The 19114-nt window shown below is 48.0% G+C and overlaps 4 protein-coding genes across 4 annotated transcripts; 2 read left to right on the top strand and 2 right to left on the bottom strand.

The window, feature by feature from the left end:
- Positions 1-1962: 1962 nt before the first annotated feature.
- UCRPA7_8039 (putative purine-cytosine permease fcy22 protein) lies at positions 1963-3476 on the top strand (the record flags this gene model as incomplete). Its single annotated transcript, XM_007920558.1, has 2 exons — positions 1963-2735; positions 2786-3476. 2 exons carry the CDS (start codon positions 1963-1965, stop codon positions 3474-3476), a joined length of 1464 nt encoding a protein of 487 aa, XP_007918749.1.
- Positions 3477-8176: 4700 nt separating this feature from the next.
- Positions 8177-9553, bottom strand: UCRPA7_8038 (putative alcohol dehydrogenase protein; the record flags this gene model as incomplete). Its single annotated transcript, XM_007920561.1, has 6 exons — positions 8177-8369; positions 8426-8461; positions 8513-8584; positions 8635-8915; positions 9250-9262; positions 9312-9553. 6 exons carry the CDS (start codon positions 9551-9553, stop codon positions 8177-8179), a joined length of 837 nt encoding a protein of 278 aa, XP_007918752.1.
- Positions 9554-10658: 1105 nt separating this feature from the next.
- On the bottom strand, positions 10659-11144 carry UCRPA7_8037 (putative metallo-beta-lactamase superfamily protein; the record flags this gene model as incomplete). Its single annotated transcript, XM_007920551.1, has 1 exon — positions 10659-11144. The coding sequence occupies one exon, from the start codon at positions 11142-11144 to the stop codon at positions 10659-10661; it is 486 nt and encodes a 161-aa protein (XP_007918742.1).
- A 3227-nt stretch (positions 11145-14371) lies between these two features.
- On the top strand, positions 14372-15951 carry UCRPA7_8036 (putative aldehyde dehydrogenase protein; the record flags this gene model as incomplete). Its single annotated transcript, XM_007920556.1, has 2 exons — positions 14372-14499; positions 14580-15951. The coding sequence occupies 2 exons, from the start codon at positions 14372-14374 to the stop codon at positions 15949-15951; spliced, it is 1500 nt and encodes a 499-aa protein (XP_007918747.1).
- Positions 15952-19114: the final 3163 nt, after the last annotated feature.

Below are 19114 nucleotides of genomic sequence, written 5' to 3'. Positions count from 1 at the left end.
TGCAGTCTGAATGAACCACATCTAGGTCTACGGTACTCACAACAGTTATCACTACGAGGTTCCATACGAGACCAAGAACGCCGAGAGCGAGATGCCTGGCGTTGGATATCTGGCCCGATCCTGAGGGAGATGCTTACGCCAATCCGTTGATTGTCAACAAGACCAACGTCACTAGTCCTCCAACTGATCAATTAGCTAAACCAGGAGCAAAAAATATGCATATTCCTGATGTTGACGTCTAGGCTTCTTGCTATGCTCTAGTTTCCTGCCTTCAAGTCATTCGTGACTGGTCCAAGGCTCACCCACGGCATGTTCCCATTTCTATCATGACCGAGTTTAAGCTGGGCACGTACTTTGCTGCTCAGGGCGGGGCACCAACCCTTATTAGAATGACACACAAAACTTGGCAGCCCTCGACGCCGAGTTCGGTTCTGTATTTGCCGAGGATGAGATGATCACTTCGGACTACATTCGTCGTAGCAACTTAACCCTTGAGGAGTCCGTGCTGACCTACGGTTGGCCCGATCTAGAATCTGCCAGGGGTCGCGTGATGTTTCTTATGGACAGTACCTTTTCTGAGATCAACCAACCTTACACAGATGGTACGTACTGTTCGCTGATGCTTAGAATCTCTTTATTGGCATGGCACTAACATTTCATCTTTATTAGGTCGCCCTAGTCTGGAAGGCCGTGTCGTCTTCACTAACTCACAGCCCAATTCTCCTGATTGTGCTTTTCAAAAGCTAAACCACCCGCAAACAGACGAGCTCCAAGCCAACATCCAAGAACAAGTGAAGGGAAACTATTGGGTCCGAACCTTTGCTGATGACCATATGGCGACGATCGTCAATACGTCATACATGGAGCATGCCCTTGCTAGCGGCGCTCAAATCTTGAGTACTGACTATCCGGCCTATGGTATGAGTTCGAGATGGATGGTGGAGTATGCGGCACGCTTTGAGGGTGGCGTTGCTGCCAATTGCAACGTCGTGAACGCCCCTGCTAGTTGCAAGGACGAGTTGCTGGAGGCGATCGACTATAGGAAACTGTAGAGCGTGAAACTTAGGGCACAGGAAAACACGACTTCTCAGTCAAGTAACATCACTTAAGGATCACACCATTCACTTTTGATGAATATGTTTTGTAGTACTGTAATAAAGAGGAAAATCCTCGGAGGTAGTGGCAATTGAGGCTTCCACGCAACGTCGCAGTCAGCACGCCCAAGATACCTCCTGCAAGGTTAGGAGACCGCTTTGAGTTCACGAGGTATCAATAAAAATGAGCCCATGACACGCTGCATTGTGACGTGAACAATTGACCTTATATCGCCATAGCCAGGTTCATTGAAAATGCCCGCTTTGCGTTTGCCGACTAAAGAGCTATCTTCAACAAGTAAGATCGTTGTCTATCAATCCACCTGTGCCATTTCGTATATTAAGTACTAGCCATTAATGAGCTTAGTTGATTGACCATTAGCTTCATCAGCATCCTTTGTCTTGAAATGTTGATGGGGCAAATTCATGTGCCGCAGATACGCTTGACCCACCAGGAGATCCCGCCGGGAGTCTCGAACTCGACCGGCGGGTCGAGATAACCTAGATAAGCGGTCACTAGACGCTTTCGCAATCTTCAGTCAGAGATAGTAGGTCACGCTTGAAGACTTTGCTTCTTGCGTGCAGGAAGATGCCTATCGCGAGGTAATCTTCCGAGCCGCCAAGACCTGTTATCATTCATTCATATCTAGTGGCTTATGCGAGTGGCAAACAGCAAGAAGCTTCATTCTCGTCTTGGAACACTTATGTAGGGTTCGGCGTCCCGTCGAAGAAATCACTTGCTGTGAATCCTTCCCAAGGATATTGTTCGTTCAAAATCTCGGCTTCAATTTCTGTCCTGGCAGATTGTATTCTTTTGGATATCGGATTGCCTCTCATGGAGTACGGCAGCAGAAATGGCAATGACGATATGGAAAAGAGAGCGGCAGATTCGGCTGTTGAATCGACCACAGAAGAGTCGCAATGCATTGAAGTTTCGCAGCCGTGGTGGAAGCGTCTCGCCTCTTATGGAGTAGAGACTCGTGGCGTTCAGCCCGTCCCTCTCGAAGACAGAAACGACACACGACCGTTCAACATCTTCTCCTTCTGGTGGACCGCAAGTTTGACCCCTCTGGCCATTACGACGGGTCTTGTCGGAACCTTGTTCCAGGGGCTAAGTTTGCAAGCCGCATCGTTGACAATCCTCTTCTTCACTCTCTTCGCGGCTATCCCGCCATCGGCTCTGGGAACACTTGGTCCACAGACTGGAATGCGACAAATCGTGCAAGCTCGTTACAGTTTTGGACTCTACGCAATCTTCATTGTTGCCTTGTTTAACTTGGCGACAACAGTTGGCTGGTCCATTGTGAGCGTCATCATTGCTGGGCAAACCCTCTCTGCAGTCAGCGGCGGTGGCCTAAGCTGGGACCTCGGAATTGTCGTCATCTCTATTGCTTCGCTCCTGATTGCTTTCCTGGGTTATCGAGTTGTCCATACATATGAGCGCTGGGCGTGGATTCCTGCTCTCATTGCTATCCTCATCACCGTGGGATGTGGCGGTCACCTTCTTAAACACCAAGCTGCTGCTGAGCCAGTCACCGCGGGCCGCGTCTTGACATTTGGCTGTGTTGTTATATCCTTTACCGTCACTTGGGCCACCATGGTATCGGACTTCTGTGTTTACGTTCACCCAAGTGTTCCGAAGTAAGATCTAAATGATAGCAATGGGAAAATAATACTGATATTTGACCTAGGATGCGTATCTTCCTATACACCTACGGCGGTCTTGTTCTTCCTACGATTCCGCTCATGTGCCTAGGTGCAGCTATTGGCGGCGCAACACCTAGCATTGAGTCTTGGATGGCAGCCTTCGAACAAGGTTCAACTGGTGGTGTGATGCTTGAGATGCTTAGGCCCGCCGGAGGCTTCGGCAAATTCGTCGCCGTGGTTATTGCTTTCTCCCTTCTTGGCAACATTGCTGGAACAATGTATGCCATCACCATGCAGTTTCAAATGCTTCTCCCAATTTTCAGCAAGATCCCAAGATATATCTTCTCTGTCATTACCACTGCAATCGTCATTGGAGCAGCTATTCCGATTAGCGCCTCTTTAGAAGAGTCTTTGGAGAATTTCTTGGGCGTCATATCGTATTGGGGCGCTGTCTTCGTCGGCATCGTATCTACAGAGCATCTTTACTTCCGAAAAAGTGCATCCAGCTACGATCCCGCCATCTGGAATATTGGAGACAAGCTGCCAGTTGGTGCGGCTGCAGTTGCATCAGTCATCATTCCCTTCGGCTTGATTGTGCCTTGCATGTCGGAAACATGGTATACTGGTCCTATTGCGCGTACGACTGGTGACATCGGCTTTGAAGTTGGCATTGTACTATGTGTTCTTTGCTACATACCTTTGAGGACACTAGAGCATCGTCTTACAGGGCGATAGGGCCACATCCATGGAAGGAGCCGACATTGACCCAGAGCAGTTCTTCAATAGTGTCGTGATAGCAGCTTATTTCCTTCGGGATTTGAGACTTAGAGATGATTTACTTACAATGCGGGGAGAGGCGATTTGGAATTTTGAGTGTAACAAGAATTACATTCAAAATGCTTTTTAGATATGAGAAATATACGTTTTGCTGTCATCATACTTTTGGTGACGAAAAGGAATTGTGATGTCCGCTACCTTTCCGCACCGACGCACCATGTTTACAGCGAGTATATATGACAATAAGAGAGTTTCTGTTCGTCAATCGATCTTTTTTATTCTTTAACTTTCGTCCAGAATGCTGATTCCTTCTAGAAATCCCACTGACTCATCCAATTTGACATCCAAGCCTCGTTGACAGCCTCGAGTGATTTCAATGTTCCACTCACCATTTGAGTTTCCTGTGTCTCCAAAACCGGAAGCTGTAAGCCCATGAGTGCAGCCTTCTCTATGTTCTTGTAAAATGCCAGCAGCTTAAGCCCTGGATTACGATCATAGTCTGCTTTCGCTTCAGAAGCCACGAGGGCTGAAAGCCACTCGGACCAGGAAACAACAGAGATCTCATGACCTAAGCATGAGGCAACTGTCGGTACCAAAGAGGTCCATGAGCAGACTGAAGGATTAACACCATGAAAGATTCGCATTGACCCCGGCGAACTTGCTGTCATGGGATATTGGTGGCAGCTCAGCCCTACAAGTTCAGCGATTATGCTTGAGGTGAGGTCAACTGGAAGCCAATCAACTCTATCCAAGGATGACAGAGTGGACGGAAGTTTTCCCAAATATTTTGAGCTGGCAATAATCTAATCACATCATTAGAATCGATGTATCTTATTGAAGAGTTCTCTGGAAGACCGAAAGACATAGAGAGACAACTGACCGAAGGCAACCACTCCTGCTTGTTCCACATTCCGGTGGCTGTATTGGCCGGACCAGCTATCTGACCCAGACGACAAACACTACAGTCAACCCCGCTTCTGGTGCTTGCTGTATCTAAGATTAACTCTGATACCAACTTTGATTGACCATAGCCTCCTTCTGCTACTGAGAAGTCCGTGACTAGTGCCTCGGGGACAGGCTTATTTGTTTGTTGTGCTTGAACAACTCCTACTGAGGAGACGAATAATATACCAGCATTCATCTCACTCTGAAGAGAAAAGTCTACTAGGTGGCGAACACCTCGAATGTGTGGCTCAAACGATGAGAGATGTAGGTGAAAATCGACCTGCCATTGATTGTCTTCGAGGGACTCAGTCTCAATCGCATTGAGAACTTTGTAGAATGAACTATTGACTTACGAATAATGTGTGTAACTTCTTGCAGTAGCTCATGATAATCTTCATCACTCAGTCCTAGATTTTGTCTAGAAAGATCAGCCTGAAGAAATTTGACACGATCCGAAGATAAGTCTACTCCAAGACCTCTGACTTTGTTTGTCTCTATTTGGCTGTCCCGCGCATTCGCTGATCTGTTGAGGCAATAGACCTTGCGGATATTTGCATTCGATAGTAATGTATCGAGTAAATACGATCCTAGTGATCCGGTTGTTCCTGTTACAATTACAGAAGCACCCGAAACTGGGATCTTGGTTGTCCTGGGCAGCCTTTCGGGCAGATTCGACTTGTACTTTTCCAAAAGTTCGCTCATAAGCTTTTCAGTAGTTGAAACATTCTGCAGATTGGCATTCGGCCGAAGAAGGTGGTCTAAAGCCCTCGAGAGTTTGTCGACTGTAGGGTTAGAATATATTAGACCCGCTGTCACGGCCCTATCGTCTCTATCTTCTCCCGCTTGAAAGGACGCGCGGAGGTTCGCTAGAACTTTGAAAACCGACAAAGAGTCCAGACCAGCGACAAAAAAGTCATCGCTTGGTGCCAATTCAGCACCATCGAGAATTTGAGATATTAGACGATGAATGTCTTGTTTTATGGTGCTCAAGTCCGAAAGATTAATGCAAGCCGTTCCCGTTGATTGTCTCTTCTCCTGATTTTCGTAGAAGTCGTTGATAAATGATTCGTACAGACTAACCGTCATTGCACGCAAGACAGTCTCTTTTCCAGCCAGCACAAATGGTTTTTTATCTGAGGCAAATAGTATGCAGTCTTTGTGAAGCTGTCCGTGTGCTGGGGCCTCACGATTTGCAGCCTGTATGTTGGTCCACAAGCTGTCCTTCAGCGCCCGAAGGTCCTTGTCATTTGTCGGCAGAGGCTTAAATAGTTCGATGAGAACTGCTGTTTGAAATTTTCCTTGCCCGACCTGTTCAATCGAGGAAGTTAGGCTTAAGACTGAGATTCGGGGTTTTGTAATACTTACGACAATGGATGCCTTCACGTCCGGGTGACTGTTGATGCAGGCTTCCATATCTACCGGGTTGACCTTCTCTCCATTTGACAACACTATAACATCGTCTGTCCGACCCCTATAGAGCCATCGCCCAGGTTTTGTTGGATGCTTCGAATAAAGATCCTTTGTGGCAACTTCATCCTGATCTGGGAATGTTTGAAGAAATGCTTGGGTGAGATGAAGTTCCGGGTCTCGAGTTTGAAATTGCTCCCAAAGCTCTTCCGTGCGTTGCTTGTAAGTATAACCGCCAGCGGGGTGAAAGTGATGATAATGCCAATCTTCTGGTTCTGCCTGAACTATGGGAAAGAGCGAGCCCTCTGTCACTCCCATGATGTTGAACACGCGAGTTACGGCATTGATTCGGTCACCACATTGTTTGTTGAGCGGCCCTAATAACATTAGCAGATTACTAGAGTGCTGTAATCTTAAAAGAGACTTACCGCCCCCGAACAATGTGAACGACGTCCTAGCCAATTTTGCAAGCGAGGAAGGATCCTTGGAAATCTCCTCCAGAGTTGAAGGCGCTAACAGTGACCCGTCAACATCGGCATGATCCAGCATAGAGTTCACCAAGTCTAAATTTACGGGCACTGAAGTAGGTCCCATTACAATGCTTAGCTCATAGTAAAATGGCAACGCAAAACAAAAGACCATGCCTGCCGACTATTTCAAAGCAGCCATTTTAGTTTCTGCCAAATAGAAGGATTGCTGGGCCTTACATGAAAGTTTGGAAAAGTAGAATACACTCTACGGGGAATTGTGAAAAATTGAGCTTGTGTCAAGCGTCCTTCAACAGGTGGAAGCAAGTGATGTGCGTCTGTTGTAGCTAAGCTCCCGTTTGGAACGATCACGGGCTTCGGAAGTCCTGTTGATCCCGAAGTGTGTAGGACCACGAAGGGATCTTGTCGTGCCTCGGTGAAAGTCTTCGCATAATGATATTTCGCCACAGCTCCCTCATTCAATAACTCCAGTTGCTCTGGCAAAGGGACCACTTTCATAGGTCTTTTCTTCAGTATTTGGTCAACATGGCCTAGTCTCTGGGATGGCAAAAGCCACAAGTCGCAGCCGCATCGGTCAATGACTGCGAGATGTCCATCGACACTGTTTCGAGGTGAGAGAAATATCATCTAGAGCCTAGTCAGCAATGTGCCATATTTTGCGATTGTGAAATAGTTAGGACCAACCTTGTATCCCACCTTCACTGCAGCAACTGCCAGTATTGCATACCGAAGGTCATCTACTTTATTGTCAAACACTTGCATCAGTACTACACATCTTCTATGAACTCACTCGGCCCGATATATCCAATACCCGGAAAAGAGCTCGGATTAGGTATACCAAATTGTTGTTCAATGTACCAAGCCGTGCGATCGATGCCGTTTGCATAACGAAGGTTGGTGACATGATGGAAGCCACCAGCCGGGTCATCGCCGATAGGGAATGAATAGGCAATTCTATCGGGCCTCGTCTTCGCACATTTATCGACCACATTCGGCAGCAGGCGCCTGCCATAATCTTCTTCCTCAACATAGCTCCCCATAATTTCTGAAAGCGTTGGTTGTGTGTTTGAACCCGGTATCGAGAATTTGAGAGGATACTGAGCTTCGTAGATAGAATAAGTCTTGTAAAGGGTGCCTTTAAAACTGTAGACTCTCAACAATGCTCACACAATGAAGTCTGTGAGATAATTAAGCAGTCAAGCCGCTGCGATAGGCGAAACAAGAAATTCGATTAGGATCCCTCCCTCAAACTCATCTAGCTTGTTCCTCCTAACTCGAGTTCAGATGTTCAAGCTGGTTTGTTACATAGAGCAATCGCCACTAATGGAGGGGTTAGTCAGACGTCGACGATTGACACGGCGCTAATGTTGTGTATGATAACGGAGATACATAACAGCGGCGCAGATCTAGACAAGTCTACCGGCGGCTAGGCACTTCATCCCGGCGGGTTCAATGCAAAAGAGCAATCGCTGAGCAATCTTCTGTTATGAAGCGACTTCCCGCCGCTGCCTTATCAAAATTCTAAATGCTAACTGCATCGGGCCCAGTTAAGGAATCGAGGTCTAACACCCTTGTCTTCCGGCATATAATCATGCTAGCTGAAGTTGAATAGGGGAACCATAATGCGGATCTAACGTGCGGCTGTGGTCTTTCTTTTGGATGCCGTAGCCGCCATCACTGCGATTTGCTAATTTCCATGGCACGCACAATCATGAGTCACCGCCCCTGACAAAGATCCAAAATTGCAAGTGAAATAATGCTCTGGTTGAAAGTTAAAGGGCCATGCATGTGTTAATTGGTTTCATCTGCGTCTCTAATTCAGTGCAATCCATTCCCCAGCTCCGTGCTCAGCACTGCTCGATAGCGTATAGAGCCGCTCTGCAGCTTCTCCAAAGCCTCTGTCAATCCATCTGCGCTCATAGGGAACTCTTCAACCCACGGCTTGATTTGGTGACGTGCAGCAAAAAGGAGTGCAAGTTCGCGGTTCTCGTCCGAGGCCCCAGTGCTTCCACTAAGTGGTTGTCAGACTTGAACTATTTACCTCCATGTTTGTAGATCATTACTTACATTATTTGAGTCCCGGGCAGGATCAGGGGCATATATCTAAGATACATGTCAGCGACAGGAGTGGTTTCCGCTTGAATATTTACTTACGGGACGATGAGCGGTTCCGCTTGTATTGTCAGAGGAACAATTCTCGAGCGACGCCGAAGTAGGGGCATTATGCTGAGGCATTATGTTAGTATAGGGCCACCACTATAGAGCCTGGGACCTACGGGGTCAGATCGGAGACAGTGCCTCCACAGATGAGCATCACGTCAATATTCGCTGGCGTGTCTGAGGTTGACTGGTCTCCGGATTTGAGAACATGAAACTCCGATGCCCCAAGCTCTGAAGCATCTGCCTTCTTCTTTTCCGAGCCAGAGAACACAACCACATCGCAGCCCATGGCGCGGGCATACAGTACAGCGATATGACCCAGACCACCTAAACCAATAATTCCCACGCGATCGGTCGCCTTGGTTCCTGAAATTTGTAAAGCCTCAAAGACAGTAATCTAGAGAAAAAACATGAGCAGCCATTTGCGAGGAGGTTGCCAGATAACCTACACCAGCACAAAGCAGCGGTCCTGCGTATTTTGATTCGATCTCATCCGGAATGGGATATACGAAACTTTGATGTCTAACAACATAATTCCCGAAGCACCCTTGTTCTAGATCGCCATACTTTTGGCCCACGGATTGAGGACAACATTGTTTATAGCCGGCCACACACTCACGGCAATGTCCGCAGCACTGATTGATGCCGGTCAGCAAGATTCCGAGATATCAACTGCCCGAACATCTTTGTAGCTGATCAGACAGAAGGTGGAAGGAAGGTTGTTTACGAACCGATGTTTGCCAACTACAATATTGTTAGCTTGGTATGTTAACTCCATTTGACCGTCACTTACCTGCATCCAACTCGCTGGCCGATCTTGAAATGCGTCACCTCCTTTCCGGTCTCTTCTACAACGCCGACTCCCTCATGACCCAAGCCACATCCAGCAACTCGGTCGTGACCATCAGTGCCGCATACACCTGAATGGGTGATGCGCACGAGGACCTCAAGTCCACCGACTGCACGAGAGGCTGTTTTCACCCTAATCGCTCCATCATCACCACCAGCAAGATACGTGAGTGTTGCTGTTGACATTGAAGTAGGCCCGGAGTATGATGCAAAGATACCAATAGCAGTCAAGGTTGTGAATGCGGCTCTACTGCTAAATGTTGATTAGGAATAAGTTTCGGCTAGCAGATTTGATGTGTGCTACAAGAGATTGCGCTTGTATGTCGCGCAGTGCGGGTCCAATTACGCTGCACTATGACGACTGAAAATGCCGCCGGGACAGATAGGAACAACTAACTTCATGATCTAGCCGCGATAAAGTTAGCTATGGTCTAGACCCTCCGATCCGAGCGATATCACCACGAACAACGGCCGTCGGGGATTTATTGATTCGAAGGCGTTTGTTTATACATCGTATCATGTAAGCCGTTCCTCGTGGACATGTATGTTTTATTTTACATCTAGTGTATCTGGCACCGGATCCGTCCATGACTTAACTTCACGCCCTCTCCAGAAACGCCCGTTAACAAGTGGTGGCTGGCCCGGTTTGCCGTCTCTAGGTAGCTCGTTAAGCCAGAACCATCGCGCATCTTCCTTGTAACCCTGCACTTTCCAATCGTTGATATCTGCCTTGGGATTCTTATTGAGCAAAGGAAGGACATTAATGAGAGCCATATCGTGAGATATGCACACGAGAACATCCGAACTCTCTTCAAATTCCCGCATTGCGTCGATACTGTTATTGGCAGCAGGGATATCCATAAAAGTCGAGTTCTCAGTCCGTGACAGACCGAAAAATGGCGTTGTTCGTGTTTTGTCAACATCCGGATGGGCACGGTGAAGAGGAGTAAATAGCGAGCACGGACACGGTTTTGGAAATGCGGCATTGAGTTGGCCGCTGGGTACAGGATCTGGCAACGGGAACGCTCTGGTAGGACGATAGTTTCCCGGACTATGGCAGATATCTCCTCCCATGAAGATGAACGTGTCAGGTGTTGTCCGTGCAAGCGCACACATGTGGCCTATAGCGTGACCAGGGCTGTCAAGAAGGTAGAACGAACCGTCCCCGAAATAATCGACTGCCGGAAACCTACCACATTTCATCTCAAGGTCACTGAATGCTATCTCTCGTACCTCCCGTCCTCTAAGTATTTTGTCAGCCTCTGTTTTCCTTCATAGATGGATTAAATGCTCACTCGAAGTAGGCATCTGAAAGGATGGCATCGGGACGAGTTGGAAAGCCAGGCATAAACAAGTCTTTAAATCCTGGTCCAACCACAATCTCGACGCTTTTGGGGAACCGCTCCGGTGCACCGTGATGATCGAAATGCCAGTGACTCCATATCATGCTGTCAACTGAGTTAAGATCTATGCCAGCGTCTTCTAGAATCTCATCGATGTCTTTGTCGACTTTCATGGAAAATAATATTTCGTCCATCTTCTTCAGCACGCCGAGGGCGAAATTCTGATAATCTTTACGACCCCCGCAGTCGAAGAGGATTCTCTTTCCAAGCCCATCATGCTCCACAAGAAATGCGAGTGTGGGCAAGTTGAGTGTTTCTTGCCCTTTGTGCACAGGCTCGATGAAGGCTCTCGCGTCAACAACTTGGTTCGTGGTTGTGTCAATCGCCTTAACACGTACAGTGTTCTGAGACATGGGCACAAGTGAGCCCATCATGTGCGGTGAATCTGAGCGAATGACTGGGACGATCTTGATTGAGTACTACAGTAAACACGTAGGAGACATTGCCTAATCATAGGCCGCTTGAAATCCCCAGATAATTTAGACTTGCAAGGTTATCGCCCTAGGCAAGAGTGTTATCGAATGCCGCCGGTATTGTGCGAATTGGAATCCCGCAAGTTCCCGCCGTGCCGCCGGAGGAAACAGATAGCGATCTGCGACTGTTACACTGAGTGAGACCTGGCCTCCAGATAAGGAAGATCTATAGTTGCACTAATTCACTGGAATGGGGCTATTGGCTCCCATGATCCATTCCTCATGACGCTAAATGGCTAGACTAATTGGCGACTGAGTCGCCGGAGGGTAAGAAGCACTGGTGCGTTCCTTACGTAACAGGAATCGGGAACGGTATCTTAGAAGCGAAGGAAACTCCATCCATTTGACTTGAGAACCGGTATCAAGTACACAAAATGACTGCGCGATCCTCGGAACCCTCGAAACTAGCGCTGCGTCAAGCTTTCCCGCCGTCAGCTCGAACGAAGAGAGCGACAATAGCCTGCACACGGTAAAAGTTTGCGAAGCTTGCGTGTCCGGCAATTGGCTTACAAGAGGATAGATGTCGTCGCCATCGTAGTAAGTGCAAGCACGATGGCGCCAAAGCGCCATGTGTAGGCTGTAGAGAGGCCGGCGCTGCTGTAGCCGAGACATGGTAAGTGCTCAATGCAGTAGTTCAAGGTATGTACTGACGATTGATAGCGTGTTCGTGAGCCGAGGAGGCAAGGAAATCAAGGTCAAGTCATGTTATCTCTATGGAAGAGGGCTTAACTAACAGACAATGATAGGCGATAGAATTCAACTCGCCTGTTAGCCAGCATGCAACAGTCGAGCAGACTCCGGGGTTTGTACAGCGTGTTCCATATAATCACCAGTGGCCTAACTCGTATACAGACAGGTGCCACAAACCCCAGCACCAACAGTGGTTGCAACCTTGCAAGAGCTCTTGCCAAAAGAAGAGATCGTGGAAGGCTGTCGGGTCTACATCAACTGTTGCTTCCAATTGGACTTTGTTCCAAAAGTCCGCTTCCTCACCCAAGTTGAGAATGATTTCACCTCATTCAATCAATTTTTATTAATATGCATCCTCGGAATGTCAGCGAGGTTTACGCCAAGTTTGGTGAAGCGATTTGGGGGTCCAGTCAAAGCATCGGATGTATTTGTGACATTGGCAGAAGAGATGGCTCCTGCTGAGATGTACAAACCTACACTTGAAACATCTCAGGCTTTCATACTCCTGGGAACTGCTGAATGGGCAAAGGGAGATTGCAACAAAAGCCTTGTAAGCTATCTGAATCCGATACACTTACAAGGCTGACCAGAGATGTTTAGATTCACCTTGGCGTAGCATCAACAATTGTTGGCATGCTTCGCCTCCATAGAGAGGATACGTACACGTTACCAGATGATGCGCAACCAGAGGATATCATCCAGTCCGAGGAAGCTCGACGGACACTGTGGATGATGGGCAGTATGATTGCCTATTCCAGTTGCACACATAAGATGCTAACACCTCACAGTGCTGCGCAACTTGTTTGCTGGTCATCACTCACCAGTTCCTTTTGCACTTAACGACCTAACAGCGCTACTACCTTCGGATGAAAGCGACTTCGCTTTTGGAGTGATTCCAAGAATTCGTGCCGCCCTTCCAACATCACAAGCAGCAATCGATCATCCAGAACTTGTAAACTGTTCGTCACGGTCACTATTTGGTGCTGTGATCCAAGGTTACAAGTTCTGGGGTCAAATTGCCCGTGGCGCATGCCTTGACGGAGGCGGTCCGAAGATTGGGGATGTTCAACTCTGGGATAATGCGAGCCCATATTCTCAACAATCCATGGCGCTATTGGAATGGGAGGCTGGCCTTTCTAAAGAACATACGTGGACGGAATGGAACCTACGAGTGTATAAGGCGCAGAACTTGGATATTGCATACACGTCCATTTTCCTAGCAATCCGTCTATGCAATATCGTGCTCCGCAGAACATATCTGGCAGAAATCAAAGCTGGAATATTAAGCAGAGACACGCACATTTTATTTTGGGAAAACATGTCAGAAGAGCTGTTTTCAAACGTTCTCTCACTGCATCAAGGTATTGCAGTGTATCTTGCTAACAGACCTTTAACGGAAGGGTTCCCTCCTCTCCTAGCATTCAGTGCTTATCTCTGTGGCTCGCTTGCCACGCAACTCTGGAGATGTCCTCAATTGTGTCCGCGACTTGCCCATCGATCTGAGAGCATTGTGGACCGGTCTAAGAAAGACCTGTTGCAAATATGCAGTGCTTGGCCAATTGCCGCACACTGGCACAAGGCGTTAGAATTGGCATCCGCAGAACTGCCATCGCTTAATGCAGTAGATATGCCAGAATCCCAGAGATTCGATCAGGCATTCATGGTACGTACAGTCCCCGCTATCCTGATGCATAACACTTACCCTTGTACAGTCCCTCGATACTACATCAGCCGCGAATGACAATTCTCGATCTCTACAGCCGGTTTTCTCTTCGCATATGTCGGTTGGGCACATTCCACCATCCACGGATCCTTTCGGGTTCCTCCTCGATTCCGCCAACTACGCGGGGAACATGCTCCTTGGAGGCGGTACGGAGTTCTTTCATATGCCACAAACTCCTTGGGGTTGAGTTTTGCTGTGCGCGCCCCGTGCTGCACCTAGAAGTGTTGGCCCTACCAGGTCCTAAAGGGTTATGATATCAATATCTTTTGTATTAAACACCTATCTCCGATAATATGCTTTGTCCTAGTGGGGTCTTCGATCGGCGTGCAGTCAATGGCTAGCTCTTTACGAGCGAACAGCAATTGGTGGGGCTTATATGTAGCATCTTTGTTCCTTCAGCGATCTTGTTTCGTTAATAATCGCAAATTCAACACTGGATCTCGGTCAAAAACATGCTGGAATGCGAACGGGAAGCAGGAGCTAATCCTAATGGAAGGACACCAGTGTAAAAACCCTTCTGTGCTTATTTAGTGCTTACCCCCACAAGCACGACCCGCATCGGCCGCTCTCGGTGCAAGATGCCGCGAGGCCGATCAAGACCGGGGGCACAGCTTATGGAGGGGCGCTATTTAAATAGATGAACTACCAGGTTATAACTCTCCCCGCAAACATGGTTCACAGTCAGAGCTTTAAAGTCTTCCGTGATTGAGTAAACATGGCTGACCTCGAGGTCACTCTTACGGCGCCCAACGGCCAGAAGATCTCCTTGTCAACAGGTCTCTTCATCAACAATGAGTTCATCAAGGGAAGCTCTTCAGAAAAACTGGCAAGCATTGATCCTGCGTAAGTTGTCTCGCGTTCAAGCTGTTCTTATCTGGGATACTGTACCGGGATGCTGAGAAGCTTACTATTATGGTACACAGCACGGAGGAGACTATCGTAGAGGTCGAGGTCGCCACAGCAGACGATGTCGACAAGGCTGTCAAGGCAGCGCGTGCTGCCTTCAACGACCCCACATGGAGGGACATGATTCCAGAGGATCGCGCCAAGCTGCTAAACAAAGTGGCTGATCTGATAGACGATAACAAGGACGAGTTATTTGCACTCCAGGCATGGGATGTCGGCAAGCCCTATGGAGCCTCTCAAGCTCTCGAGTGGCCTCTTGTTGTCCAGTGTCTGCGATACTACGCCGGTTGGGCTGACAAGATCAACGGCCAAACTATTCCAATCAGCTCCGACAAGTTCGGATACACCATCAAGCAGCCTGTTGGTGTATGCGGTGCCATCTCGCCATGGAACTTCCCCCTTGTCAACTGCTCGTGGAAGATCGGTCCCGCTCTAGCTACCGGTTGCTGTATCATTATGAAGCCCTCGGAATTCTCTCCTTTATCAGCTTTGTTCTTGGCCAAGCTGTTCAAACAAGCTGGGTACCCACCTGGTGTGGTGCAAGTTGTCAACGGATGGGGCAAAGAAACTGGTGACGCTCTCACAAAGCACCTTGACATAGACAAGATTGCTTTCACAGGCTCAACTGCAACCGGACGTGCTGTAATCAAGGCTGCTGCCGTGAACATGAAGAAAGTTACCGTTGAGGCTGGTGGAAAGTCCGCGTTCATTGTCTTTGATGATGCAGATCTTGAGCAGGCCGCCAAGTGGGCAATTGCCGGTGGCATGGGTAACGCCGGTCAGATCTGCAGTGCCAATGCTCGTATCTTAGTGCAAGAGGGAGCGCACGAGAAATTCGTGAAGTACTTCTCCGATTTCGCGAAAGCGTCAAAGATTGGCAGGCCGTTCGACGAGGGTACCACTCAAGGCCCTCAGGTATCAAAGATGCAGTATGACAAGGTCCTTGAATATCTTGACCATGCTAAGACAGATGGTGCCAACCTAGTCACTGGTGGCAACCCTTACAAGACCTTGGGCAAGGGCTACTTCATCGAGCCGACTATCTACACCGGCGTAACAAACAAGATGAAGATCTTCCACGAAGAGATCTTCGGACCCGTTATCGCGGTCACCACATTCAAGACGGAGGACGAAGCCGTTGCCCTAGCAAATGACTCGGCATATGGTTTAGCTGGCATGGTCTTCACTGAGAACATGAAGACTGCGATGCGCACCGCAACAAAGCTGCACACTGGAATGGTGTGGATCAACGAGAGCAACAACTACAATGTGAAGATGCCGTTCGGTGGTGTGAAGCAGAGTGGCCTTGGCAGGGAGTTAGGAGAGTCTACGCTTGAAGCGTATCTTGAGGAAAAGGTGGTGCACGTCAACTTGGGTTTGAGGATTTGATATTAGATATCGCCAAAATAAATTTAAATTGCCACACAGATTTGGTGTTTGTGTGAACTGTCCATGAATGTTGCGAAGCAATTATTATAAACTCGAAGAAATTTGAATTTTGATAGCAACTACTTAGGCGTTTGTGGCCATTACAAGGATGTGGTACTTAGTTGACATGGTGTCGGGGCATTCATGTCAGCACCCCGAGGCGATTCTTTGTTAGCTTTGGTGCTCTCAGTGTGGCTTAGGTAAGTTTACTACCGTGTATGCACATTTGTCATATGGCTCAACACACGACTCAAACACACGCCCACGCTCCATACTTGCTGTTGCTCATGCTAAGAAGCCCTAGGCCTTGTAAGCCAAATTACGATATACGAATAACGGTCAAGGATCGTCCCTCAAAAATGAATATACTACGGAGTGAGATCAAATTGCACTACAATCTTTTAAATATTGCCATGCTTTCATATTCGTAATGTTGACAGCATCAAGTTCTCAAAAGCTAACGAGACTACTTTGTCGAGGTAAAGGTCCGAATCGGCAGCCTTTCATCAGCATGCCGGCTGAGCAATTACATATCTCGGCTGTACTACCCCTATCTTACTAATTCACCTTATCTAAGGCTTCATATTTAGAAAGCCTTGACTTATGAAAAACCAAGAGTAAGGATTTATTAAGGACTTCACCTGCCCCCCAAGTCTGAGTCTGATGTTCTCGAGTATACATCGGCCTTGTATGTAACTAGCTTCCTACGACTGACAGCCACTTTCTACTCCCCTCAATCAAAATGTCATCTCCTCGATTCGAAGGCTGGGTTCTGGAGGAGGCATCTTCAAGCGAGAAACCCATGGTCTGGAAAGAGTACCAGCCAAAGGACTGGGAGGAAACTGATATTGAAATCAAGGTATCTTCAACCGGTTGAATTTATATCTCAAGTCTGATGTGGAAAAAGGTCACCCACTCAGGAATTTGTGGCACTGATCTGCATATTATACGCTCTCGATGGGTAGGATATCATATCTTTGTAGTGCGCTATGCTAATGAAGCATGCTAGGGTCCGACCGGCTATCCCGTTGTTACAGGACATGAAATCGTGGGCGTAGCGACTCGTGTCGGACTCAAAGCAGAGGGGGATATCAAAGTTGGTGACATTGTTGGCGTGGGATCACAGTCCGACTCGTGCCTCCAACGCAATGGCCCATGCGAGCCATGCGAGAACCACACAGAGAATTACTGCAGCCACTTAGTTCAAACATATGCCTCCCAACACTTTAATGGTGGCAATGCCCAAGGTGGTCATGCTCTTTATCACCGCGCCCCTTCGCATTTCGTCTTCAGAATCCCCGATGGTCTTGCACCTTATCATGCAGCACCATTGCTGTGTGCCGGAACAACCGTATATGAGCCGCTGAAGCGTTATGGCGCAGGTCCTGGAAAACGAGTTGGTATTGTGGGCGTGGGTGGACTGGGCCACCTCGCAATATTGTTTGCAAAGGCCATGGGAACAACGAGTGTGATTGGCATCTCAAGAAAAGCAAGCAAAAAACAGGACACCCTCGACCTTGGTGCTGATGATTCCATCGCTACCGACGAGGATGAGAACTGGGGCAGTAAATGGGCGACCAAGTTCGACATCCTCATCAGTACAAATGGATCTTCCAATGTAGATTCTGCTTCCCGAGCTGAACATTTTCATGGTGCATGGCTGACATATTCTTAGTTACCACTAACACAATATCTGAAAATCCTGAAGCCAGGAGGGACCATAGTGCAGCTTGCGGTTCCAGACAAGCCCATCCCACTGGAAGCCAATCCGCTTGTATTTGGTGGGCGGCAAGTCGTGGGCTCACTGATCGGGAGTCCAAGCCAGATCCGTGAGATGCTCCAATTTGCCGTGGATAAGAAAATTGAGCCGTGGGTCGAGCAGCGTCCGATGAGGGAGGCAAATGAAGCTATGGTGGACTTGGAAAACGATAAGGCTAGATTTCGCTATATACTCTACAACTAAGCACTTAGAATATAAGTTGTCGACTAAAAGACGATTCGGAGTTTTCGCAACTTACAAGCTGTTATTGTGAGAAAAGACAATTATGACTGGTGAAGTACGTAAATCATCATATACCGCATTGAAAGCGATCGTCTTCTGCGTAACGCTATCATAATAAAGGGCCGCTTTCACTAACAGAAGTCGCTGAAGCTTCCACTATCCTCGCAAAGTCTTCCATCGGATAGCCAGGTCCCTGGCCTAGACAGATAGAGCAATAAGCCAGGTTGCTTATGAGAAGAGCTTTACTCAATCTAAGAGTGAGGGTCGAAGACTCTTGAGCTGGTTGTCGTGCTGGAAAACGATCGAGAAACCAATTTTGCTGCCTATTTGAATGTCCAGCATGCACGGTAATCTCAATGGCATCTTCATCCACAAATCGACAGTTGAGATCCATCAGCTTTTGGAAGACATCTGCTGCATTGAGTAGTGATGGCAATTCCGGTCCCTCGACATCATTGTCATTGTTGCTAGTGTCGCTGACACCACTCTCAAAAGTAATATTCCGGCCTGTGGCTAGATACCTAGCATAGAGATTTGCCGGGACGTTAACGGCCAGAGGCAAAAGTTTCCGGCCGGGACCTAGCATCCACCGCATACAATAGAGAAGGCCCTCGCGTGTGGTATACCGTCGAGACCAACGAAAAGTTCCCTCGGACTCCTTGTTAATGAAGGCATCGGCGAGTAGCAGAGTGTATGAAGTAGCCACAGTAGTTTCTACTAGACGAATGCAGAATTCTGGGATATTGAGGATATGATCCCCCATGCGCATTGGGGTGTACAGAACCGGCACAGGAGTATAGATCCAGCCATTGCCAAGTACCTGAGGTTGCATATGTGGGGATGAAAATTCTTGGTATGGCATCCTAGACACGTCAGGTGAGGATGGCCTCTGGGTAAGCCGCGAAACTTTTTCTGAGCTGCTTCGCGGTGATCGGCCGCCGTTATTCACCTGGCTGGCCGTTGCCGTAGGAGTATTATGTTGTATAGAATCATCAGAGCTAATCGATGGCGACTTAGAGCCCTCTTCGCCGTAGAAGCCAAGACCGTCGCCGGCTTCAGATGGAACAACTTCCAGAGCTATGCCATGGAAGACCCTCATTGTCTGCAGTATATTATTCAACA

This window comes from Phaeoacremonium minimum (genome assembly GCF_000392275.1).
Source record: "Phaeoacremonium minimum UCRPA7 unplaced genomic scaffold PA7_03_scaffold_570, whole genome shotgun sequence".
Taxonomy (NCBI): domain Eukaryota; kingdom Fungi; phylum Ascomycota; class Sordariomycetes; order Togniniales; family Togniniaceae; genus Phaeoacremonium; species Phaeoacremonium minimum.
This window is presented reverse-complemented; position numbering and strand designations above follow the sequence as displayed.